The 25,132-nt window shown below is 48.6% G+C and overlaps 1 protein-coding gene across 1 annotated transcript in view; it reads left to right on the top strand.

Moving 5' to 3' along the window:
• The first annotated feature begins 407 nt into the window (after positions 1 to 407).
• Positions 408 to 25,132, top strand: part of LOC137436603 (uncharacterized) — a 77,488-nt gene continuing 52,763 nt past the window's right edge. Inside the window, exons 1-3 of the mRNA XM_078786602.1 lie at positions 408 to 467; positions 12,080 to 12,120; positions 13,082 to 13,230. Coding sequence (XP_078642728.1) covers positions 12,090 to 12,120; positions 13,082 to 13,230 — 180 coding nt within the window. The 5' untranslated portion in view covers positions 408 to 467; positions 12,080 to 12,089. The remainder of the gene's footprint in view (positions 468 to 12,079; positions 12,121 to 13,081; positions 13,231 to 25,132) is intronic.

The raw sequence follows: 25,132 nt of genomic DNA on the forward strand, positions 1-25,132 counted from the left end.
GGTGGGTAATCCTGGGACCCCCTCGAGTAAAACAGGTTATATTGTTTTTCCAATTTCAGCTTTGATCTCCAGCATTTTCAGGTTTGGATACCTGCCTAACGTTATTGTCCCGGCTACCCCAAAAACGGCTGCACCGATCGCAACGAAATTTTGGGTGGGTATTCCTGGGACCCCCTGGAGTAAAATAGGCTATATTGTTTTTCCAATTTCAGCTTTTGTCTCCAGCATTTTCAGGTTTGGATACCTGCCTAACGTTATTGTCCCGGCTACCCCAAAAACGGCTGCACCGATCGCAACGAAATTTTGGGTGGGTAATCCTGGGACCCCCTGGAGTAAAATAGGCTATATTGTTTTTCCAATTTCAGCTTTGATCTCCAGCATTTTCAGGTTTGGATACCTGCCTAACGTTATTGTCCCGGCTACCCCAAAAACGGCTGCACCGATCGCAACGATACACCTCCATGCCGGTGAGATTCCCACGGGTGACCCCACTAGTAATAATAATAATTAAAACTGTGAGCAGTGATGCCCCGGGAACCAGGATGCTCCATTCTGTTTGGACAAGTGTGTGACAACATCATTGACAATGGCAGCTCTGACCCGATTATGCAAAGTTTGAACAAAATCGATAAAGAAATGGAGGAGGAGATGTATTTTAGACATTTTTCATGAAATCCAATATGTCCGACATGTCACGTGACATATGACGTCATCCTTAGGTTATACATCAATTCAAGTGGCATGCTATAAGTGGTCCAAGTTTCAACTCAATCAATCGAAAAATGAAGGAGAGGTTGCATTTTCAAGGTTTTCATGAAATCCAATACAGACGCCTTGTTACCTGACCTCTGACATCATCAATATTCATCAATTATTGCTTTATTCTTCATTGCCTAACCATGTGACCAATTGAATCGATTTTTAGCTCATCCGGAACGAAGTTCAGGGCAGCTTATGCGATAGCGCGTCGTCCGTCCGTCAGTCCGTCCATAAACACTGTAAACATCTTCTCCGAAACCACTGATGGGATTGTGACCAAATTTGGCACAAATTATATTTGTTGTGTTGTGACTAAAGTTTGTTCATGGCAATTTTTAAAAATCGGGATCTAAGGGGGTCTGGATGTCTCGTTTGTTATAATAAGCCTCTATTAAGAGAGGGCTGCATATATAAGTGTCAGGTAACTCGACAAACTACGATCAATTGTCGTACACGTTTATTCACTCTGCCGATACAGGCCCGATTCACCTCAGCGCCATCCGAGCTGGGGCGGAGGGATACAATGCCGTCACGGTGTAGGGATACCATGCGGTCACGGTGTAGGGATACAACGGTAAATATTTGCACGTCATACATGACATCCTCCCCTTTAAGTCCAAAATTACCAAGAGCAATACGTGCTAGATTTCAAGAATTGACATTTCAAAAGCAACATTTCCAAAACATGTGAAAATATGTGTGCAAACGGTTATGAGAATAATGAAAATACGTGAAAATAGAACATGTGTCACCATGAAAATAGAACATGTGTCACCGTGAAAAAAAACATCTTCAAAGATTCAACCGGTCGGGTGCGTTTCTCTCACGCATTGAGCGTCGCGGTGTACCAGTGGATACAGAGTCCGAGGTGATCCCTTTGGGTGGCGGTGTCCCAGTGGATACAGAGTCCGAGGTGATCCCTTTGGGTCGCGGTGTACCAGTGGATACAGAGTCCGAGGTGATCCCTTTGGGTCGCGGTGTACCAGTGGATACAGAGTCCGAGGTGATCCCTTTGGGTCGCGGTGTACCACTGGATACAGAGTCCGAGGTGATCCCTTTGGGTCGCGTTGTACCAGTGGATACAGAGTCCGAGGTGATCCCTTTGGGTCGCGGTGTACCAGTGGATAGAGAGTCCGAGGTGATCCCTTTGGGTCGCGGTGTACCAGTGGATACAGAGACCGAGGTGATCCCTTTGGGTCGCGGTGTACCAGTGGATACAGAGTCCGAGGTGATCCCTTTGGGTCGCGGTGTACCAGTGGATACAGAGTCCGAGGTGATCCCTTTGGGCCGCGATGTACCACTGGATACAGAGTCCGAGGTGATCCCTTTGGGTCGCGGTGTACCAGTGGATACAGAGTCCGAGGTGATCCCTTTGGGTCGCGGTGTACCAGTGGATACAGAGTCCGAGGTGATCCCTTTGGGTCGCGGTGTACCAGTGGATACAGAGTCAGAAGTGATCCCTTTGGGTCGCGGTGTCCCAGTGGATACAGAGTCCGAGGTGATCCCTTTGGGTCGCGGTGTACCAGTGGATACAGAGTCCGAGGTGATCCCTTTGGGTCGCGGTGTACCAGTGGATACAGAGTCCGAGGTGATCCCTTTGGGTCGCGGTGTACCAGTGGATACAGAGTCCGAGGTGATCCCTTTGGGTCGCGGTGTACCAGTGGATACAGAGTCCGAGGTGATCCCTTTGGGTCGCGGTGTACCAGTGGATACAGAGTCCGAGGTGATCCCTTTGGGTCGCGTTGTCCCAGTGGATACAGAGTCAGAGGTGATCCCTTTGGGTCGCGGTGTACCAGTGGATACAGAGTCCGAGGTGATCCCTTTGAGTCGAGGTGTACCAGTGGATACAGAGTCCGAGGTGATCCCTTTGGGTCGCGGTGTCCCAGTGGATACAGAGTCCGAGGTGATCCCTTTGAGTCGCGGCGTCCCAGTGGATACAGAGTCTCAGGTGATTCCTTTGGTCTCCACGAAGGGTGTAGCGTTCGCAAAGGTTTTCGGGGCATCCGAGCCGGCTGGAGCGGCCATGACGATCTCCGGCAGTGGCGGGTCGAACTGTTGTCCTGACTGTGACGATGCTGCAGGCTCTATCGACTCACAGTGACGGTAGGTTATGTGGTCCTGATGTCGACGAATTTCGCGGCCGTCCTGCAGGCGAATCACGCAGAACAGTGGACCTGGCTTCTCGATGATGTCCCCCGGTAGCCACGTCGCTCCTGCACCAACATTTCGGGCAAACACTGGATTTCCAATGTTGATACATCGACTGTTGGACGTCTTATCGTGCACCAACTTTTGATTAAGCTGGCTCTGATAAACATTTGATGATATGTCTGGTTTGAGATTGTCAAGTGTCGATCTCACGTGTCGTTTCATCAATAACTCAGACGGAGCTGCACCGGTGTTGATTGTGGCGTGATGCGGTATTTGAACAGGAGACGAGACAGCTTTGTTTCCAGGGTTCCCTCCTGAAGTTTCTGTAATCCGGATTTGATGATTCCCACGGATCGTTCGGCCAAGCCATTTGAAGCCTGGTGATGTGGGCTGACAAACTTATGTTTGATGCCGTTCCGACGTGTGAACTCGGCAAACTCGGAACTGGAAAAACACGAACCGTTATCATTCACGATCATCCTGGGCAGACCATGAGTGGCGAAACAGCGTCTGAGTCTTTCGATGACAATGGCTGACGTAGTACCACGCGTCACATAGGCATCAATCCATTTTGTGTGCGCGTCCGTAATTATTAGAATCATGCTGCCGTTAATAGGCCCGGCATAATCGAGATGTAGGCGATGCCACGGTTCGCTGGGCCATTCCCAGGGATGCAGTGGCGCGTTCGCAGGTGTATTCCGGGTGCTCTGGCAGGGGTAACAATGTCGAACATGATGTTCGATATCAGCATCAAGATTCGGCCACCACACATAGTTTCTGACGAGTGACTTCATCTTCACAATCCCGGGGTGACAGTCATGGATTTCATCCATGACCCTGGAACGCAGATTTTTCGGGATCACGACACGACATCCCATGTCGAGTTACCTTACATGGCGACGAGGATAAACATCTAGACCATGACTTCTTTCGGCCATGTCGATGAATTCGACCCTCATGAGGGGGATTTTGACACGTATTCTGAGCGGTTGTCTTTTTACTTCGAGGCGAACGGCATCGCGACCGAAGCCCGGATGAAGGCCATCTTCCTGTCCGTTTGCGGAGGTGAGACGTTCTCACTCGTTAAAAACCTGATTCGGCCTCGGACAATCGAGGAGCTCACTTATGCAGAGCTCAAGGCCGCTTTGAAGGAACATTGTAATCCATCTCCTTCAGTCATCCTGTGTCGGTTTAATTTTTACATGTGCAGACAGCAGCAAGATCAGTCGATCGCAGACTTCATTGCACACCTCAAAAAACTGTCACATCTGTGTGATTTGGGGACACGATTGATGACATGCTCCGTGATTTGCTGGTGGTTGGCATGTCCGATGACCGCACTCGTAGACGCCTGCTTGCTGAGAGAAGACTGACGTTCCAAAATGCCAGAGACACCGCCATTTCCATGGAAAGTGCTGAACGCAACGCTACAAGCATCGGTGCCACTCGCTCATCTGGTACCAGCCCTGTTGTGAATCGGTTGGATCATGTTCAGCCAAAACGTTGGAACAAGTCTCCTCGTCAGAAGCCAGTGCAGTCTCAAACCCACAACAAATGTTTTCAGTGCAACGGAAAGCACCCTCCAGAGACGTGTCGGTTCAAAGATGCCACCTGCCATTTCTGTTCGAAAACTGGCCATATTGCTCCAGCTTGCATCACTCGCAAATCGGGAAAAGGGAAAGCTGCTGACAAGATTCATCAGTTTATCGGTTCGGAGGAACCTGAGCTTGACCAGGTGAGCTCTGTTTCCGACAACTCAGAATCGTATGATCTGCTTCATATTGATTCTCACCATAGGCGGGACCCTCTTCTTGCCACTGTTGTCGTCAACAATCGACCATTGCAAATGGAGGTCGACACTGGTGCGGCCGTCTCGCTCATCAGCCATGCTGTTTTCACAAACCTGTGGAGTGATGCTGACCGACCCCATCTGAAACCTACTACCTATGGACTCTCCACCTATACAGGTGAGAGGATTGTTCCCTGCGGTACATGTGACGTCACGGTGGGCTACGATAACCGTGAGTTTCACCTACCCCTGATCGTAATTCCTGGAAAGGGCCCTTCCTTACTCGGCAGGAACTGGTTGAGCATAATTCGACTGAAGTGGAAAAGCATTCATCAACTCCGGGCAGCCAACGTTTCTCCTACCGCAGCATACACACTCAAAAATGTGCTGGATACGTACCCGGATGTCTTCAAGGATGAGCTTGGAACCTTGAAAGGACATACGGCTAAACTCAGGGTTGACTGGGATGCCAATCCTATATTTTGCAGAGCTCCCCCAGTCCCTTTCGCCCTGGGGGAGCGGATTGACAAGGAACTGGATCATCTTGAAAATCTGGGGATCATCGAGCAAATCCAGTATGCCGAATGGGCGGCGCCCATCGTTCCGGTCATAAAATCGGACCAGTCCATCCGCATATGTGGAGATTATAAAATGACCGTGAACAGGTGTTCTTCATTGGATAAATATCCAATCCCAAGGATCGAAGACCCCTATGCTCGTCTCATGGGAGGCAAGACTTTTACGAAACTCGATCTCAAATCCGCCTATCTACAGCTCCGCTTGGACGAGAATTCGAAACAGTATCTTACCATCAACACGCATCGTGGGTTGTACAGGTACCACCGACTCAGTTTTGGAGTGAAATCTGCACCTGGAATTTATCAGCGTGTCATGGACAGTTTGTTTGCCGCCGAACGCAACGTCGTTTGTTACCAGGATGATATTCTGGTTACTGGTCGTACGGACGCGGAACATCGACAAAACCTGGATAGAGTTCTGAAGAAGATTTCGGACTCCGGCCTACGTTTGCGTCGAGACAAGTGCAAGTTTATGGTGCCATCAATCACGTACCTGGGTCATACGATTGATGCCGAGGGTCTACACCCGACAGATGAGAAAGTCCGAGCTATCAAGGATGCTCCTGCTCCACGAGACGTGACCGAATTGAAGTCATACCTCGGTTTGCTTCAGTTCTACGGTCGTTACATTCCGAATGTGACCGACGTTTTGGGCCCCCTTTATCGGCTTTTGAGGAAAGGAGTCTCCTGGAGCTGGGGGTCCACTGAACAATCAGCATTCCAGACCTCTAAGGATCTGCTCAAATCGTCCAATGTTTTCGTTCATTTTGATCCAGAGAAGGATCTTGTGCTGACATGCGATGCCTGTCGGTATGGAGTGGGGAGTGTATTATCACACGTGATGCCTGATGGTACAGAAAGACCGGTTGCATTTGCATCCAGAACGTTGTCCCTGGCAGAGAAGAACTATTCCCAACTTGACAAGGAAGGATTGGGAATCGTTTTCGGCGTCAGCAAATTTCGCCAGTACCTTCTTGGACATCATTTCATGATTCGCACTGATCACAAGCCGCTGATCAGTCTGTTTGGTCCAACTAAGGCGACATCTGACACACTACCGCCCAGGATCATCCGCTGGTCCCTGTTTCTCGCTGCTTATGACTACACCATATGTTATAAGCCCGGTTCGTCTATCACAAATGCAGATGCCATGAGTCGGTTACCCCTTCCAGAATCCGTTGATGATTCGCCTACACCAGGATCCATTATCGCACTGATGGATCATCTGGAAGATTGTGCTATCGATTCCGGCCAGATCTGCACTTCATACATGACAATAAGGCAGCGATTCACAACCTGGAGCGCCCAGTTATCGATCAAAGAGAGTGAGCCACATGACTGAGACCCACCCTCTACCCTTAAGAGAGCACACAGTGCACAGCACAGGAGACACAGCGTGAAGGCACAAAGATGAGACCAGACCGGAAGAGGGGTTCAAAGCCATGCTTGCGTTGCGCCCCTCGGCGCTTAAGAGAGTACGAGAGAGAACACACACACACACACACGACACACACACACTGGTGTAACTAAAATCACTCTATTAACCACACATGCTGAAATAGTCACATGGTTAACTTAATAAAGCATAACCACAACCTGGTGGACCATTCCTGCATGTACAGTTTTGCCTCGCTCGACGTCTTGGGGGATAATTCTCCGGCAGTCTTCATCGACTGTTAAGGAGACAAAGTCCATTCCAGGATGGTTGCAGAAATGGCTTCTAGGGGTTAAGATTGTATAGCTTAGAAATAGTTATTTCCATAGTGCATATTTAGCATAAGGGTGCGATAATTTCATCGTGATATAAGATCATGCATCATTATTTGTACAGCAAGCTAACATATTCCCTCCTTAATGTTTGTCTCTTAAACCACATTAGACTTAAACCCTTTTTATGTTCTTTCCTTTGTAATATATCCTAAATGTCCTCTTATGGGGAGATCCGGGCTCACAATACCTCAACACCAATGCACAAGTTTTGGCACAAAGGCGCAGGATTTGGTGAGAAGGGCAAGCCCCGAAAAATTCCCCGAACATCTGAGAACAAGTCGAGAGAGGGGTTCCCCTTTACTGAAGGCTGAACCACCAGGCAGATAAGGGTGGGGCTATGTCACAGGGGCAGGGCATCGCGGGAGCCCATAAAAACCCGGACACATGTCCAGTCTGGGCTTTCTCTGTTCCGGTTGTTCTCTTGTCTGGCTCTTGGTTCCTTGCCACCTTTCTGTTCCACGGTGGGTGCATTCGTTGTGAGTCCAGGTCAGGCCGTTCAGCTGTGGGCCAGACGGGGTCAAAGCAGAGTCGAGCGGGGTCTGTGCTGAGTCCCCGAGCAGGGCTGCGGACCGTTGTCTCCAGAGGGAACATTTACAGCATCCAAACAGGTCGCAACAAGTTTATCAGTACTGTCACCTCTTCTGGTCTTTCTCCTGTGGTGTGCCTGGGGCCCGATAAGCCAAGGCTTAGTTCGACAACGAATTTCCACATGTACGATACCCCGGGGCACGTATTTTGTTGTAAATATAATTATCGGGTAAAATGTTTGTGTGTTCTCTGTTCTCCCTTCCCCTGGTTTTAAATACACACATTAATTCACTGGGTCTCAATTGAGTGATTTTGAGTCAGCACGATCGATAAAAACAAAAACCAGTCACACCTGTTATCTTTTTTCAACTGACTACATATTTAAAGTATGTACAATTGGAATGCGAGTATATCTCTAAAGTATGTACTGTACTATAGAGTTATGTAAAACAGATCCTGGTGAGGATCCGCAATCATTGATTGCTCTTTCTTGTTATAAATGTACAGTATGTGTGCATCTTGTGAATAAAATAATTAGTCAAATGTCCCAATGGTTTCATTCTTGTATTTTTTTTTTCTTCTCTCAAACTTTCTTATTCTTTCAAAAAACGCTTTTCTTATCTTTCTGCAAAATATCATCGCAATGTGATCATACACACGAAGGGCATGTTAAGATTTCCTTGTTTCCATTAAAAGGTCAAAGAGTAATTGCATTGGCATACAGGAGGGCTAGAAAGGTAGCTGAGAGGTATGCATTGACTACTGACCTGTTTAGCCTGCGTTTGAAAACCTGTATATCTTCACCGAGCTCTCAACTGTCACCCTGGTGATTCCCATGCAGATGGAGGTATCAATTTCATGTGTGGCGTACCTGCGAAAGACCTAAAGCTGGAGGACGCATCCCAACTAACACAACACCTGTGGCCCAACGTTGGGATTTGGTCAATTGGTCGCAAGCGCATTGTTGACGTCGGGGTGACGTTGCCCATTGGTTGTAATCGCGACGTCTATTTTCCAACGTCAGCCTAACGTCCATTGGTTGCAATTGCGACGTCTATTTTCCAACTACGGCCTAACGTTGTCCATTTTTTGCAATTGCGACATCTATTTTCCAACGTTGGCCTGACGTTGTCCATTGGTAGCAATTGCGACGTCTATTTTCCAACGTCGGCCTAACGTTGTCCATTGGTTGCAATTGCGACGTCTATTTTCCAACGTCGGCCTAACGTTGTCCATTGGTTGCAATTGCGACGTCTATTTTCCAACGTCGGCCTAACGTTGTCCATTCTTTGCAATTGCGACGTCTATTTTCCAACGTCGGCCTAACATTGCCTATTGGTTGCAATTGCGACGTCTATTTTCCAAAGTTGGCCTGACGTTGTCCAATGGTTGCAATTGCGACGTCTATTTTCCAACGTTGGCCTGACGTTGTCCATTGGTAGCAATTGCGATGTCTATTTTCCAACGTTGGCCTGACGTTGTCCATCGGTTGCAATTGCGACGTCTATTTTCCAACGTTGGCCTGACGTTGTACATTGGTTGCAATTGCGACGTCTATTTTCCAACGTTGGCCTGACGTTGTCCATTGGTAGCAATTGCGATGTCTATTTTCCAACGTTGGCCTGACGTTGTCCATTGGTAGCAATTGCGACGTCTATTTTCCAACGTCGGCCTAACGTTGCCTATTGGTTGCAATCATCGGTGTGTTTTTCAGAGTAGGCGAGTTATCGCCAGCATCCTGCACAAATACCTACACCTATCGAGTATCCTTCAATGAAGTCGCGATCACAAAATGTCCCCGACATTGCTTCTATCCGAGAAACGTTTCTCGACTTGTGAATACCTCGAAGCTCTGTCAAGAGTACGGGCCTCCATTAATATTATTATTATTGATATTATTATTATTATTATTATCTATATAATAATAGCGTAAGGACTCATCTTTGTTATCGCTTTTACGCCGCACCCAGTGACCCGATGCCCACGGCACTAATGGATTTACGTTCTACGTACCGCGCTCGTTGTTTATCACATACAGTCATACAGCCATACTCGAAAAATCTGAATTAGCCAACGTTGGGGCCCAAAAGCATCCGATTAACTGCCGATACGACGCCATCTTACGACGCCATCTTATTGGCGTCTGCTGGGTGAAGGCGAAGCAAGCCGTCCGCTGATTGGACAGTCGAAGGTGACAGCAAGCCGTCCGCTGCTTGGACAGTCGAAGGCGACAGCAAGCCGTCCATTGAGTGGACAATCCCAGAGTGGTGCTTTGCCGATTCCTATTACGAATCCATTCATTTTTCAAAAGTATATCGTAGCGTTGTCATTTAAGTAGATTGCAATAAATACGTTGTTCATATACGCACTCTTCATTCTCATCTTTCTTCCTAACTCTTACTCGGACAAGCAAATCCCCGATGCCATCCATAATGGTACACTCTATCCATACACCACATCCTCCCTTCCGTGGATGTTCCACGGGTTTCGGCTAGTCTATATAATAATACCGTAAGGACTCGACTTTGTTATCCCTTTTACGCCGCACCCAGTGACCCGATGCCCACGGCACTAATGGATTTACGATCTACGCACCGCGCTCTTTGTTTATCACGTACAGCCATACTCGAAAAATCTGAATTAGCCGACGTTGGGGCCCAAAAGCATCCGATTAACTGCCGATACGACGCCATCTTACGACGCCATCGTATTGGCGTCTGCTGGGCGAAGGCGAAGCGAGCCGTCCGCTGATTGGACAGTCGAGTGGTGTGAACATGGGTGGTGTGAACCAAATGGTCTTTTTATTCCCTTGAACATTTTAAATTAGGATATATAAGGAAACGTCTTTATCGTCATTTTAATGAAGTGAAATGGAGTGACGTTGCGATACTCGGGGTGCGTTGCATAAATCCTCGTAACTCAGAGAGGTGTAGCAGGTGGCGAGACGTAAGGAAGCTTAAAGATAACAAGCTGAAAACAGACGAACGATATGTCAATCCCTTTCTACACCGAACGGCAATAAAAGTATGAGAGCGGGAAGGCATGGCCTGAGCACTTCGTGCAGAGAGGACTGATTGGACTTAACTTAAAGAGAAAAAATTGGAGCTTAATGGAAGAAGAAGATCCCATGAGCGCTCCCCTATGCCATCCATAATGGTACACTCTATCCATACACCACATCCTCCCTTCCGTGGATGTTCCACGGGTTTCACGTCTTTATCGTCATTTTAATAAAGTTAAATGGAGTGACGTTGCGATACTCAGGGTGCGTTGCATAAATCCTCGTAACTCAGAGAGGTGTAGCAGGTGGCGAGACGTAAGGAAGCTTAAAGATAACAAGCTGAAAACAGACGAACGATATGTCAATCTCTTTCTACACCGAACGGAAATAAAAGTATGAGAGTGGGAAGGCATGGCCTGAGCACTTCGAGCAGAGAGGACTGATTGGACTTAACTTAAAGAGAAAAAATTGGAGCTTAATGGAAGAAGAAGATCCCATGGTGACTCCCCTATGCCATCCATAATGGTACACTCTCTCCATACACCACATCCTCCCTTCCGTGGATGTTCCACGGGTTTCGGCTAGTCTATATAATAATAGCGTAAGGACTCGACTTTGTTATCCCTTTTACGCCGCACCCAGTGACCCGATGCCCACGGCACTAATGGATTTACGATCTACGAACCGCGCTCTTTGTTAATCATGTACAGCCATACTCGAAAAATCTGAATTAGCCGACGTTGGGGCCCAAAATCATCCGATTAACTGCCGATACGACGCCATCTTACGACGCCATCGTATTGGCGTCTGCTGGGCGAAGGCGAAGCAAGCCGTCCGCTGATTGGACAGGCGAAGGCGAAAGCAAGCCGTCCACAAAGTGGACAATCCAGAGCATGCATTTGTGCCGGTGTCGGCGATCGTTGTTCATATACGCACTCTTCATTCTCATCTTTCTTCCTAACTCTTACTCGGACAAGCAAATCCCCTATGCCATCCATAATGGTACACTCTATCCATACACCACATCCTCCCTTCCGTGGATGTTCCACGGGTTTCGGCTGGTATATATTATTATAATAAATCGCTCTATAGTGCCTAAGCCTTTTAAAATTAATGACAGTTCTTTTCAAGTATACATTCGCATAAATAAATACAAAACAATCACCAGACATTTGAACACAAATAAATCAAACAATTACGGAAGGGTATGAAGTTGTTAGTACGGCTTCTTCTTCTTCCTGATCGACATCACACTTAACTCAGAAACATGATGAACGGCACATTCCGGCATATATTCAGGCATATATTCAACGAAAATGTAAAATGATGATTTGACATTTGTGATGGATTCTGATTTGGATGTAATTGCTGTTCCATTATATTTGCCCCATGATATTCCATTATATTTGCCCCATGATATTCCATTATATTTTTGCAACCTGATGTATTTAAACATGAAATGTTTTTTTTCATGCTCTTTGCTCTATCTCATGTGTGCTGCAGGAGATCCAACATGAAAACGTTTTTGCTCCTGCTCTTGTTGGGTGGGTTCCTCTGCTTGTCTTTGTTTTAGATGTATAATAAGTATGTTCCTGACTGGTTGAAGTACAAAATAGTTATTATGCAGATGTGTCAGTTTGTTTTCCTGATTTCTTGTCTGCGTGAGTATGGAAGACGAAATTAAATCCGGGTAATAAATGTATATTTCGGCCCCGAATCCTGCCAGATCAGTTTGCTTACCAAATTCAAACCTTATCTTCAACAAACTGGAAAGCATCCCAAAATGTAAAGCCCGTCCGTGTCCGGTTTGGACTCGAACTAAAGTTGATGAAAACAACTGCGAAAAAAACAGAAGTAATATTCATTAATTATTGTTCTCCCATATTCTCATAATAAAGGTTTCTTGCAAATTTGATGGTGCAGCTCAAATGGTAAAAACGTTATCGAGACAGTGAAAGCAGTCAGACAGACAGAGACAGTGAAACAAAGCAGTCACCGACCAATACTTGCAAAATCAGTCGTTGCAACCTTTTTTTTTTGTGTGTGTGTATACAAGATCAAGGCTCGTGTAAAAGCTAACATCAATCACAAAAAAACAACAACAAACGGACACACAAAATACAATAAAGGGAGCGACCTTCGTAACTTTCGTAACTCAAACCTTGACCTTCATAACTCAAAAACAATAGGCTTCAGTGACCTGATTTGAAAATTATGTTCATATTTCAAGTCAATCGGATGAAAATTGACGATTTTATGACTGAGAAAAGAGGCATGAAAGAGTGAAGGCCAGCAGAGAGTCTTGATTTTGGCAATTTCACTATAAGAGGGTTTCTGGCAGATTTTGTGCATCCTGCAGGAATATTTGGGGGACAGAGCATGATGTAATTAAGTGATCGACTTTTATCTTTATTTGTTGTGATTGTATTCCATTATAATTATAATTCCATTTTAATTCCATGGAATACAACCTTGTATTCCATTATAATTCCGTGGACGGCGCAGCAAGAGAAAGAAACAATGCTTGGGCAGAAGATCCGGAAAATCGTGAACAAAGAGGGGTGGTGGGTGGTACAACAACACTCGCTTGCCAAGCTCCACCAGAACAACAAGAAGTGGACTTTGAGTGGTGGTTTAAAAATGAAACAAACGTGGTGAGATAAACATCAATTTACCAAACTATCAAAATGGCATAAAATGAATAAAATACTAGAATCGTGCCTGATGTGTTTCATCACTCAAACATTGTAAATTATCAATGATTTATAAGCACATCTTGATATAAAAGCAATGGATGGGTGGGTGTTGGTTAGGATCCTGAGGAAAAAAGTGAATGGGGTTTGAGAGGAGGGTGAGAAAATGGATTTGAATGGAGGCCAAGAGGATGGTGTGTTGTTGGTTGTTATCTCCATATGCGAGTTTCAGAAGGTGGAATGGAACCATCGCAGGTCTCGAAGTGTGTGTGTGTGTGTGTGTGTGTGTGTGTGTGTGTGTGTGTGTGTGTGTGTGTGTGTGTGTGTGTGTGTGTGTGTGTGTGTGTGTGTGTGTGTGTGATATTGTTACCTGTGTGGGGGTAGGTCATGAAATACCTTAGTCGAGATAGAATTGAATAGATTAGCGTTCCCCGGATGTCGTGAAGAAGACATTTCATGTATCTAAGTTAGGGCCGAATGTCCGTGTAAGCGTTTATGTGTCTCCATTTGAGGGGTTGAGCTATGCTAATTAGGTAGGGCATAAGGATAAATTCCCAGTGTGTAATTGCCCTTGTGATTTTCCCCTTTTTTTCTTATAAAACTCACTCGGCCAGCCTTGCAATCGGTACCTAATTACAACCAACATAATCGCAGACAGTACCCGGACATTACCACCCTGCCCAGCCAAACATTCTCGATGGGGTCAAGAGTGGCCGTGAGGCCACGCCCCGAAGGACGACTGAGCTCGGTGATTAGAGCGAGCATGAAGTCAGAGGGGACCTTCAAGAATGGAGGAAGAAAAAGCGAAGTGACCGCCATTTTCTCTCTCTGTGCTGGGCTTCATCGTGAGCGGTCACAATTTTCCCTCTCTCTGTTCCGGCATTCGTAACGAGCGGATGCACATTTATTCTCTCTCTCTGGTACTGGCTGCATTGTGGACGGTCGCAGCATTGTTGGCTCACTCTGGTGCGCTTGTGGGAAAAGACACCAAGAGTGGTTCGGGACAGTCGGAGCTCAGTGCAGCCGAACAAGAAGGACCGAGGGAGGAGCTCTGGCCTGTTCGCTGGCGATGAACGTGACCGCGTCAATGCGTGTTTTCCCGCGCAGGGATGCTGGACCTGTGCCGCCACCAAACCATCATTGAGACCGGAGCTAAGTGGCTTCATGACATCCGGCATTTATTTTTACTTTCATTTTTCCCTTGTTCGTGTCTTTGAGTCTGAGTGGAGGATCCTCATTTAGGAATTTTCGTTCACTGCACATTCCTTTTGCTTGCCTTATTTTCATTAAATCATTCCTTGTTGACTTTCAATTTCTTGTCCTGTGTGTTTATTTGTTTGTGAGTTCGGTTAAACCCTCGTTGCGTCCATCCGTGCAGGTAAGGACCTTGGTATCCTTCCCCCACGTGCGTCAGAGATAACACCACACCACTGTATTTTTGGGAATACGCCTCGGAGTTAAATCTCGTTTTGGTCATCTGTCACCTTGAGGTCTTCACTACAGGGTAGACGCGACAATATGTATAATATTGTTACGGATACGGAGTACGGCTCTCCCCCTTAGCAAGAGGTGGTTATCCCCTTGTCTTGTTAAGCTGAACGTCTCCGCTCCTGGTACTTGTAACACTCTCCCGTGGGATGGAACGGATCAGGGTTATGGGTCCAGGGTTTATCCCGAATACCTTTATCCGTCCCTCCGCAGAACAGGGAGACAAGTACCGATCGAACCCCGGTTTTAGATGTTCTCGTTGCCGAGCGGTTTTAGCAACACGACGTTCGAGCCATTAACAAAGACTAAACCCGATTCTGAGCGTTGGCCAAATCGTGCCACAGGTGTTCAATGATGGAAAGGACAAGGATGATCGGACGAGGAAGAAGAAGAAGGCAGAGGTAGGAATTAACAGGATTTATTATTATTTACACAAGACTAAAGGAAGAAAAGAAATCAAAGTAATATACAGAAAATGGAAGGAGCAGAAGGACACAGAGCAATTTCTAGCTTATCTATACAGGCGGAACTTATACCCCAGACAACACAAAGGACAGACGACAGTCAGACTTACACGGGGATGATGACAGGAATGGCAGGAGGTTCGTTCATCTGGCGAGGTTCCGTTCCGACCCACGACTCTCTCTCTCTCTCTCTGTCGGTAACACTGGGAATCCCCCTCTCCAGTACCTCGAACCCAGGTCGAGCCTCGAACCCAGCTCAGCAGCACGCACCCAGCTCTCGTACCAGTTCAGCAGCATGCACCAGCTTCTCGTACCAGCCCAGTAGCATGTACCCTCCTTGCGCGATTGTCGCACGCATATTTCAAGCGGGGGCGTGACACGCCCTCAGCCGTTTGGGTGCCACCCCCCCCCCCCCCCCCCCGTGCTCTGTTTTGTGGCCTTATATGGCAATGCCACGGTCTTGTTACCTTATTTGGGTATGGAGCTGAACAGCCCGCCCCCCGTTGTGAGCCACGGGCTTGTAGCCTTAGTTGGGCATGGAGCTGAACAGCCCCGCCCCCGTGGCGCGCCATGGCTTGTCTCTTCTCGGCGACCCCGCCCTTCTTGTCTAAACAGAGCACGGAGCACATATTCACAATGGCAGCGAACGCCGCTTCCAAACCAGGGCCAGTTGAGAGGGCGCACACCCCACGCTTTTCAAGCGGTTTTGCACAGAGAGGGAGAGTTTGGCTGGGAAATGCAATCCTTGAAGGGGACCTATCTTATTTCATTTGGTGCAATGCAGAGTCAATTAATGGGAAACAGAGCCTTAAACTCACATAGAATAAAGAAATAACTATAGAGGTTCTATGATTGGCTACGTGCTTGTACATGGACTAGCTAAGGGGACGACCTTTGACCTTTACACAAATGGAGGTATTTACAAAGAATTACTATTTACAGAGGGTGATATTTTCAACAATTACACCAAGTGCAGGGTTTCCCAAATCCGTTACACTGCACCCTCATCCTCCAGGCACGCCCCGGGCCTATAAAACTTTACTTAATGTGGCACGTAGGTATAATTCCCTCTACAATTAATCTGACCCTGAGTGTGACAGTTTTAAAACACAAATAAGTATGTCCCGCTGTTGCATTGCACCCTGCCTAACAGATTCACGCCCACAGGATAACCAAATTGCGGAATTAATTCTCAAACTAAACATGTACGGTGGGGAGCATTATTTACAAGACACGTTACTTGGACTATTTACAAAACGCAACCCAGGACCTGTGATTTTTCTTTTGGGGGAAACAAAAAGAAAATCCTGTGGGGAGGGAGGATACAGCATGCACTGCATCGACGCACCAGCACCAATAAACACTAATAAAGAGCACCAAAAAGCACCAATCAGCACCAGAAAAACACCAAAGCACCATCCAGTGCCCATTGCACATATTTCATCACAATAAAAAAACAACACTCTGATGATCTTGTTCTTCTCTGCTCCCTCTGCTGGCCGTTGTTCTTCCTGATGTTGTCTTGTTCTTTGCTTGCGGCGTATTTGGTGGAAATAAAAAGGCACACAACGCGTCCATTTTTTATTTATGGCCCACAGGGGCTGACTATGGGTGGTTCACCTGTGGGCTGGGTGCCACCTCACCGAGGTCCGCAAGCAAGATCTTTCTTGGGCCATCGTGGCCTGTCCCAGCAGAGGGGCTAGGCCCCAACATGTGGGGTCCATAAGTGGTGCTTGGCCACAGACTGTGGTCCATAAGTGGTGCGTGGATGCAGGCAGCTGGTTGCGAGAATTTCGGGCACACAGACACGGCCTCCCACACGCTCCCCTCAGTGCCCAGAGAGCACGATCCTCGGTTGGGAGAAGGAAGACAGAGAAGACAGGTGAGTCATGGGTCAGGGTGCAATGGTACACATCAAACAAGGCAATGCAGAATGAGGGGCGCATGGGAGCGAGCTGAGAAAGGTTCGTCCCTATGTACGCCCCACATGTGACCTACACTGCCCCCCTTGCCCCTCCCCGTATTTACAAAATCTACACACTTACCAATTCGTCACTACTGTCTCGTCTTCCCCATATTTCCCTTAATACCAAATTTGTCACCACAATCCCTCTAACCAAATTTGCCACAAATTCAAATTCCTCATCAATTCCTCATAAGGAGGAAGAGATGGAACATTAAGCACAATGTCACACCCACGTCATGATGCGTCTCACAATCCACAACATTTGCACAGAAAAATAAAAACAGATGGCACGGTGTGGAGTTTCGTCACCTCAGGTGAGTGGATGTAGATGGTGCGAGGAGATTCTTAATCCTAACTATCCTCTAAATGACTTTAATACACTTTACACTACCCGGGGTCTTTCCCTGCCAATCCATTGGCCATCTTACATTCTATGCGGTTTTAAGAACCAAACTCCCATTGACCAAACTGTGGTGCTTCATCAATTTGGGGTCTCACTCCCCCGGTTCAACTCCCTGTGCCTTTGCACAATTTCAGGACTGGGTCGTGTGGCTCTCCCAGCAGGTCTACCCACCTGCACACCTCCACCACTGCAGTTCCCTCCGAGCTTACCTGCTCCTCACCTAACCTATCTAACTGGGGAAGGCCCTCTCTGACACTTACCCCCCTCAGTGCCCTCTCTGGCCCTGGGCTACCCGGGTCCGTCCTTTGGATCCTCGGGCCCCACTGAACAACTCTACTGGCTCCCAGAGCCCACCTGCAGCCTCACCTGGACAACAACCTCACAGTGGCAGAGTGCCCATTCAACTACACACACTAACAGGCCACACGCCCAGCCATTTCCACGTCACTAATGCACCCATCCAAACACCATTCTTCCACACACACCACAGATGCCAATATACAACCACAATTTACATATACCCTCTACCTAACTCTTAAACTACCCTCCCCGGGTATTCGTGATAGTGGTCCATCCTCCCCATACACACCTTCGCACCATCCACTCCACTCCACAGTTTCCACCATACTCACTCCACACCATCCATTCCATACTCCATATATTCCAGACCATTTATTCCATACTACCATGCTCACCTGTTCACTTGCACACCTGTGCAATCACACCTGGTGCCTCCTGCACCCTCCTTCCTCCCAGGCTTCTTCATTCAATACAATACAACGCACAATCGCAATTATCCACTCATACACTACTCCGTACACTTTCACGCTCCACTCAATACAACTCACAATCACCTCACACTTTTCACAATACACTTCTAACTCTCCAAACCATTGCCTCAGGCACCCAAATTCTCCCACGCTCATACACACATCTCTCCCGAGCATTGCCTAGCAATTCCTCATTTGCTCAATATCAAGATTCTCACACACATGGCATCATCTGATCTACCTGGTGCCCTTCTCACTTGGTGCTCCCCGTCTTCCCTTTAAACTAAGTACTTACCACGTCATTATAATCCAACTACCCTACTCTCTACATCCCCACTACAGGTATAATGTCGCTACTTAATTCTCCAGATACCTTTGGTCAATCTTCTCTAGATCCCTATACATTTATCCCAACCCTCCCTCGGCGAGCTTACACTGCCAAACCCCATAACTAGTGCTCATGTGCCCCGGGATAGGAGGGATGGTGGATTGGCCATCCCTCCACCTCGGGCATCTTCCATTATCAACGTTTGCCATCAAATTCCTGCAAATCAAAATTTGCCAATCACTGCCAATCAAATTTTTGCTCATCAATTTTTGCCAATCACCAATTCCCTATCCCTACCAAATGTCCATTAACTTGAGCCTCGGTGCGTCTTTACATGCTCAAAACTTGGCTTCGCAAAGCCGAGCAATGAATTCGGGTGGTTTGGTCGCCTGCAGGTTGAGTCCGTCCGGCATTCGGTTCAAGGGAGGCGGCATGCTCGGCCCGAGATTCCATGCACCATCTCAGCACGGAACCTTTCGGTCTCCGGCCCGATCTCGCCTGGTCGGAACCCCGCAACCACAAGGGGGCGCCGCTCCGGTCTCTCCTACCTGCCCTTGAACCGGACCGGTCGCTTTGCCCGGCAAAGCCCGGACTCGACCGTGCGGGGCGGGGCCAGGCCCGAATCGTGCACGATGCTTCGAAGAGAAGCGACGCAGCACCGATCTGCGCCGGGCCTCGCTTCCAACAAAGCGCACCGCGCCCGAGTGCTCGCATCGGCTATCTGGCGCCCTAAATGCTGCCCCGTTTAACATCGAAGCCTTACTCGCCTGCTCACACGCATACGCGACCCGTTTTACACTCACCAAGCCCGGCGTTCCAACGCCGCCCGTACATTCCACACACTCCGTCCATTCCACCACTGCACTCCCTGTTACCGCACTCCCTGTTACACACCACACCTCTCGCGCACCCTCTTGCGCACACTCGCCATTCGCACACTTCCTTAACACACCTCCTCGTGCACCATCTTGCCACCACGGGCATGCACTCTTGCATCCACCCACTCACGCGCTTCAATGGGCTCTCCCGCACCCGCGCCACATCCAACTCAGGTGTGCGTTCTCGCACACTCTCGCCGTCCATCCCAAGCGTGCATCCTTGCACCCGCTCCTCCACCAACTCACTCTCCGGGTCACTCTCACCCTCGCGCGTACACTCCGTATCGCTCTCACTCTCTGTGTCACACTCCGTACACTCCGACGTGCATTCCCGCTCGCACTCGGTTTTACTCCCACACTTTATAACACACTCACTCGCCAACGCACACTTTTTCCTCACATGAGTGCCATTCTTTTGTACACCACGCACCACGGACCTCCCACAAACGCCCGGGTGCCATATCGACCCCAATCGCGCGACAATTCTTTTCGCGCCAAACACTCTGCCGAAAAACCTCTTAGCACCATACACAGCCCGTCTCACCTTCGGGGTTCCTCTTCTTCGCTCCTCGCGCACCTGCAAAGCTTTATAAGGATTAGCAAGTACGGCATCAGGATGTGAATTCAGACTTTGTACAATATCCATTTCTTCCTTCTGCTGGTGCTTCTCTAATTCTGCCGTCTCTACAAGCCCGATTTTAACTATTTCGTTTTCTTTATTCACCTCGACGACCGCTGGCTTTATTGAAATTCCCTCTACCTCAGCGGTCGCCGGCTTTTCCATACCCCGGGTCGCGATCTCTATACCCGTCATTTTACCCATGCTTTGCTCCGCCTCGCTCAACCAGCGCTTTTCAACCCGCTTTACCTCGTCGTGCACCCCCGCAACCTCTTCGCTCAACCTGCGGTTAACCTCCCTCTCGGCTTCCCTTATCTCATATGCGGCCTGCCCCCTCACCAACCCCTCATTAATTTCTTTGGCTTGGCCAATTATGCCCCCCAGTTTGTCCTCTAATCTGCTTCCGATTCCCTCAAATTTGCTTCCGAGTCACTCCAATTTGCTCCCGAGTCCCTCCAATTTGCTTCCCAAGTTATTGGTGTTGGCCCTTACTTCTTCCATCATTGGCATTGCATCCATCTTTTCCACCTCCTTACTCAATCCCCCGAATTTGGTTTTCCAATTATTTCCCATTTGCTCTCCATCGGCCCTCATTTCTGCCCTTGATTTGTCCCCCTCTATTCTATTACAACACCCTTCAATTAGATTTCCCAATTGCTGCCCCATTCCCCTGAAATTTATCGTCTGTCTTTACCATAAAGGCTTTCATCTGCTTCATAAACAAGTCCAAATTCATTGGTGGCGTGGGCTCAGCTGCCGCAACCACATGCGAGCCGCCATTTTGTGCGCCCCCCACCTCATGCGAGGCGCCGCCATCTCGTGCGCCTGAAACCTCCACTACCCAATGCGTATTGCGTTCCTCCTCCATTATTCCCACCTCTTACCTGGGGGTCCTGAGCTGCTTCTAACCCTTCTTCTAACTCCCCTACCGGCATCCGGTCGCCTTGATTATCCATGACACGATTTAATTTAGATTGTTAAATAGAAGTTCGGCCGCTCCAAATTTTGAGTGCGTGAAGCGCACTTCGGGTCCGAATCTCGCTCCTGACACCAATTGTTACGGCCAATAGTACAATTGGTGTCCAAAATTTGGGCTAAATAAATTTAGTCCCAGGTTCCAGATCCCAACTCCTGACTACCAATTGCTACGGATCTCAACGTCGGTCCCTCTTCCCCTTATCAAGGGGGGATTAATCCCCTTGTCTGTGACTGACCGACGTGGTCCTCAAAGTTACAACGTCTTTACCGGACCGACGGTAGGTAGGGTCCGTAGGCCAAGGAGTTCGCTACTTACCTAATTACTACCGCCAGCCGGGAACGAGGGAATAACTTCTGCCCGAGCCGCAGCGCTAATGGATTACGCCGAGCGAAGCGGACTGCGGCACGAGCCGTTTATCAAGGGACTAAACCCGATTCTGAGCGTTGGCCAAATCGTGCCACAGGTGTTCAATGATGGAAAGGACATGGACGATCGGAAGAGGAAGAATAAGAAGACAGAGGTAGGAAATAACAGGATTTATTATTATTTACACAAGACTAAAGGAAGAAAAGAAATCAAAGTAATATACAGAAAATGGAAGGAGCAGAAGGACACAGAGCAATTTCTAGCTTATCTATACAGGCTTAACTTATACCCCAGACAACACAAAGGACAGACGACAGTCAGACTTACACGGGAATGATGACAGGAATGGCAGGAGGTTCGTTCATCTGGCGAGGTTCCGTTCTGACCCACGACTCTCTCTCTCTCTCTCTGTCGGTAACACTGGGATTCCCCTCTCCAGTACCTCGAACCCAGCTCAGCAGCACGCACCCAGCTCTCGTACCAGTTCAGCAGCACGCACCAGTTTCTCGTACCAGCCCAGCAGCATGTACCCTCCTTGCGCGATTGTCGCACGCATATTTCAAGCGGGGGCGTGACACGCCCTCGGCCGTTTGGGTACCGCCCCCCCCCCCCCCCCCGTGCTCTGTTTTGTGGCCTTATATGGCAATGCCACGGTCTTGTTACATTATTTGGGTATGGAGCTGAAACAGCCCGCCCCCCGTGGCGAGCCACTGGCTTGTAGCCTTACTTGGGCATGGAGCTGAACAGCCCTGCCCCCCCCGTGGCGAGCCACGGGCTTGTAGCCTTACTTGGGCATGGAGCTGAACAGCCCCGCCCCTGTGGCGCGCCATGGCTTGTCTCCTCTCGGCGACCCCGCCCTTCTTGTCCAAACAGAGCACGGAGCACATATTCACAATGGCAGCGAACGTCGCTTCCAAACCAGGGCCAGTTGTGACTAGTGTCATGGATTTGGGAAACCCTGCACTTGGTGTAATTGTTGTAAATATCACCCTCTGTAAATAGTAATTCTTTGTAAATACCTCCATTTGTGTAAAGGTCAATGGTCGTACCCTTAGCTAGTCCATGTACAAGCACGTAGCCAATCATAGAACCTCTCTATAGTTATTTCTTTATTCTATGTGAGTTTAAGGCTCTGTTTCCCATTAATTGACTCTGCATTGCACCAAATGAAATAAGATAGGTCCCCTTCAAGGATTGCATTTCCCAGCCAAACTCTCCCTCTCTGTGCAAAACCGCTTGACAAGCGTGGGGTGCGCGCCCTCTGAACTGGCCCTGGTTTGGAAGCGGCGTTCAACGCCATTGTGAATATGTGCTCCGTGCTCTGTTTGGACAAGAAGGGCGGGATCGCCGAGAAGAGACAAGCCCATGGCGTGCCACGGGGGTGGGGCTGTTCAGCTCCATGCCCAAGTAAGGGTACAAGCCCGTGGCTCGCCACGGGGGTGGGGGGCGGGGCTGTTCAGCTCCATACCCAAATAAGGTAACAAGACCGTGGCATTGCCATATAAGGCCACAAAACAGAGCATGGGGGTGGTACCCAAACGGCCGAAAGCGTGTCACGCCCCCGCTTGAGATATGCGTGCGACAATCTCGCAAGAAAGGTACATGCTACTGGGCTGGTACGGGAGGCTGGGACGAGAAGTTGGTACATGCTGCTGAACTGGTATGAGAGCTGTGTGCGTGCTGCTGAGCTGGTTTTGAGGCTGGAGCTGGGTTTGAGGTACTGGAGAGGAGAATCCCAGTGTTACCGACAGAGAGAGAGAGAGTTGTGGGTCGGAACGGAACCTCGCCAGATGAACGAACCTCCTGCCATTCCTGTCATCATCCCCATGTAAGTCTGACTGTCGTCTGTCTGTCTGTGTTGTCTGGGGTATAAGTTAAGCCTGTATAGATAAGCTAGAAATAATTGCTCTGTATCCTTCTGCTCCTTCAATTTTCTGTATATTACTTTGATTTCTTTTCTTCCTTTAGTATTGTGCAAATAATAATAAATCCTGTTATTTCCTACCTTTGCCTTCTTCTTCTTCCTCGTCCGATCGTCCTTGTCTTTTCCATCATTGAACAACTGTGGCACGATTTGGCCAACCGCATATGAATCGGGTTTAGTCCCTTGTTAAACGGCTCGCGCCGCAGTCCGCTTCGCTCGGCGTAATCCATTAACACTGCGGCTCGGGCAGAAGTTATTCCCTCGTTCCCGGCTGGCGGTAGTAATTAGGTAAGTAGCGAACCCCTAGGCCTACGGACCCTACCTACCGTCGGTCCGGTAAGGACGTTGTAACTTCGAGGACCACGTCGGTCAGTCACAGACAAGGGGATTAATCCCGCCTTGATAAGGGGAAGACGGGCCGACGTTTAGATCCGTAACCATTTGTGTCAGAAATGGGATCTGGAACCTGGGACTAAATTTATTTAGCCCAAATTTTGGACACCAATTGCACTATTGGCCATAACAATTGGTGTCAGGAGCGAGATTCGGACCCGAAGTGCGCTTAACGCACTCAAAATTACGAGTGGCCGAAATTTTATTAAAACATCCTAAATTTAAATCATGCCATGGATAATCAAGGTGATTGGGTGCCGGTAGGGGAGTTAGAAGAAGGGGTAGAGTCGACCCAGGACCCCATGGAGGAGGTGGGAGTAATGCGGGAGGAAGGCAATACGCATTGGGTTGCGGAGGGTTCAGGCGCACAAGATGGCTGCCTCGCGCACGAGGTTTCAGACGCACAAAATGGCGCCTCGCATGTGGCGGCGAGAGCCGTGCCCTTCGTGCCAACAGTTGAAAACATGCAATCATTCATGGAGCAAATGAGGGCCGTTATGGTCGAGACGTGGGGGGGAATGGGGGAGCGATTGGGAAACCAAATTAAAGAAATGGGAAATGATTTGGAAAGCAAATTAGGGGGGCTAGGAAGCAAATTGGAGCGAATCGGTAAAGTTGGGGACAGAATGGGTGACCGCATACAAAAAAGTGGGGAGAGCATGGATCGCATGTTGAGCGAGGAGGTTGCGGGGGTGCACGACAAGATAAAGCGGGTCGAGAAGCGCTGGTTGAGCGAGGCGGAGCAAAGCGTGGGTAAAATGACGGATATAGAGATCGCGACCCGGGGTATGGAAAAGCCAGCGACCGCTGAGGTAGAAGAGGGAATTTTAATAAAGCCAGCGGTCGTCGAGGTGAATAAAGAAAAAGAAGTAGTGGGAATTGAAATTGGAGAGACCGGGGGCTTAGAAAAGCACTCGCGGCAGGGAGAGATGGATATTGTACAAAGTCTGAATTCACATCCTGATGCCGTACTTGCTAATCCTTATAAAGATTTGCAGGTACGCGTGGAGAGGAGGATCCCAAAGGTGAGTCGTGCTGTATATGGTGCTAAGAGGTTTTTCGGCAAAGTGTTTGGCGCGAAAGAATTGTCGGGCGATTGGGGTCGATATGGCACCCGGGCGTTTGTTGGAGGTCCGTGGGGCGTAGTGTACGAAAGAATGGCACTCGTGTGAGGAAAAAGTGTGCGTCGGCGAGTGAGTGTGTTACAAAGTGTGGGAGTAAAACCGAGTGTGAGCGGGAATGCACGTCGGAGTGTACGGAGTGTGACACAGAGAGTGAGAGCGAT

This window comes from Myxine glutinosa, chromosome 11 (genome assembly GCF_964187855.1).
Source record: "Myxine glutinosa chromosome 11, kmMyxGlut1.1, whole genome shotgun sequence".
Classification (NCBI taxonomy): Eukaryota; Metazoa; Chordata; class Myxini; order Myxiniformes; family Myxinidae; genus Myxine; species Myxine glutinosa.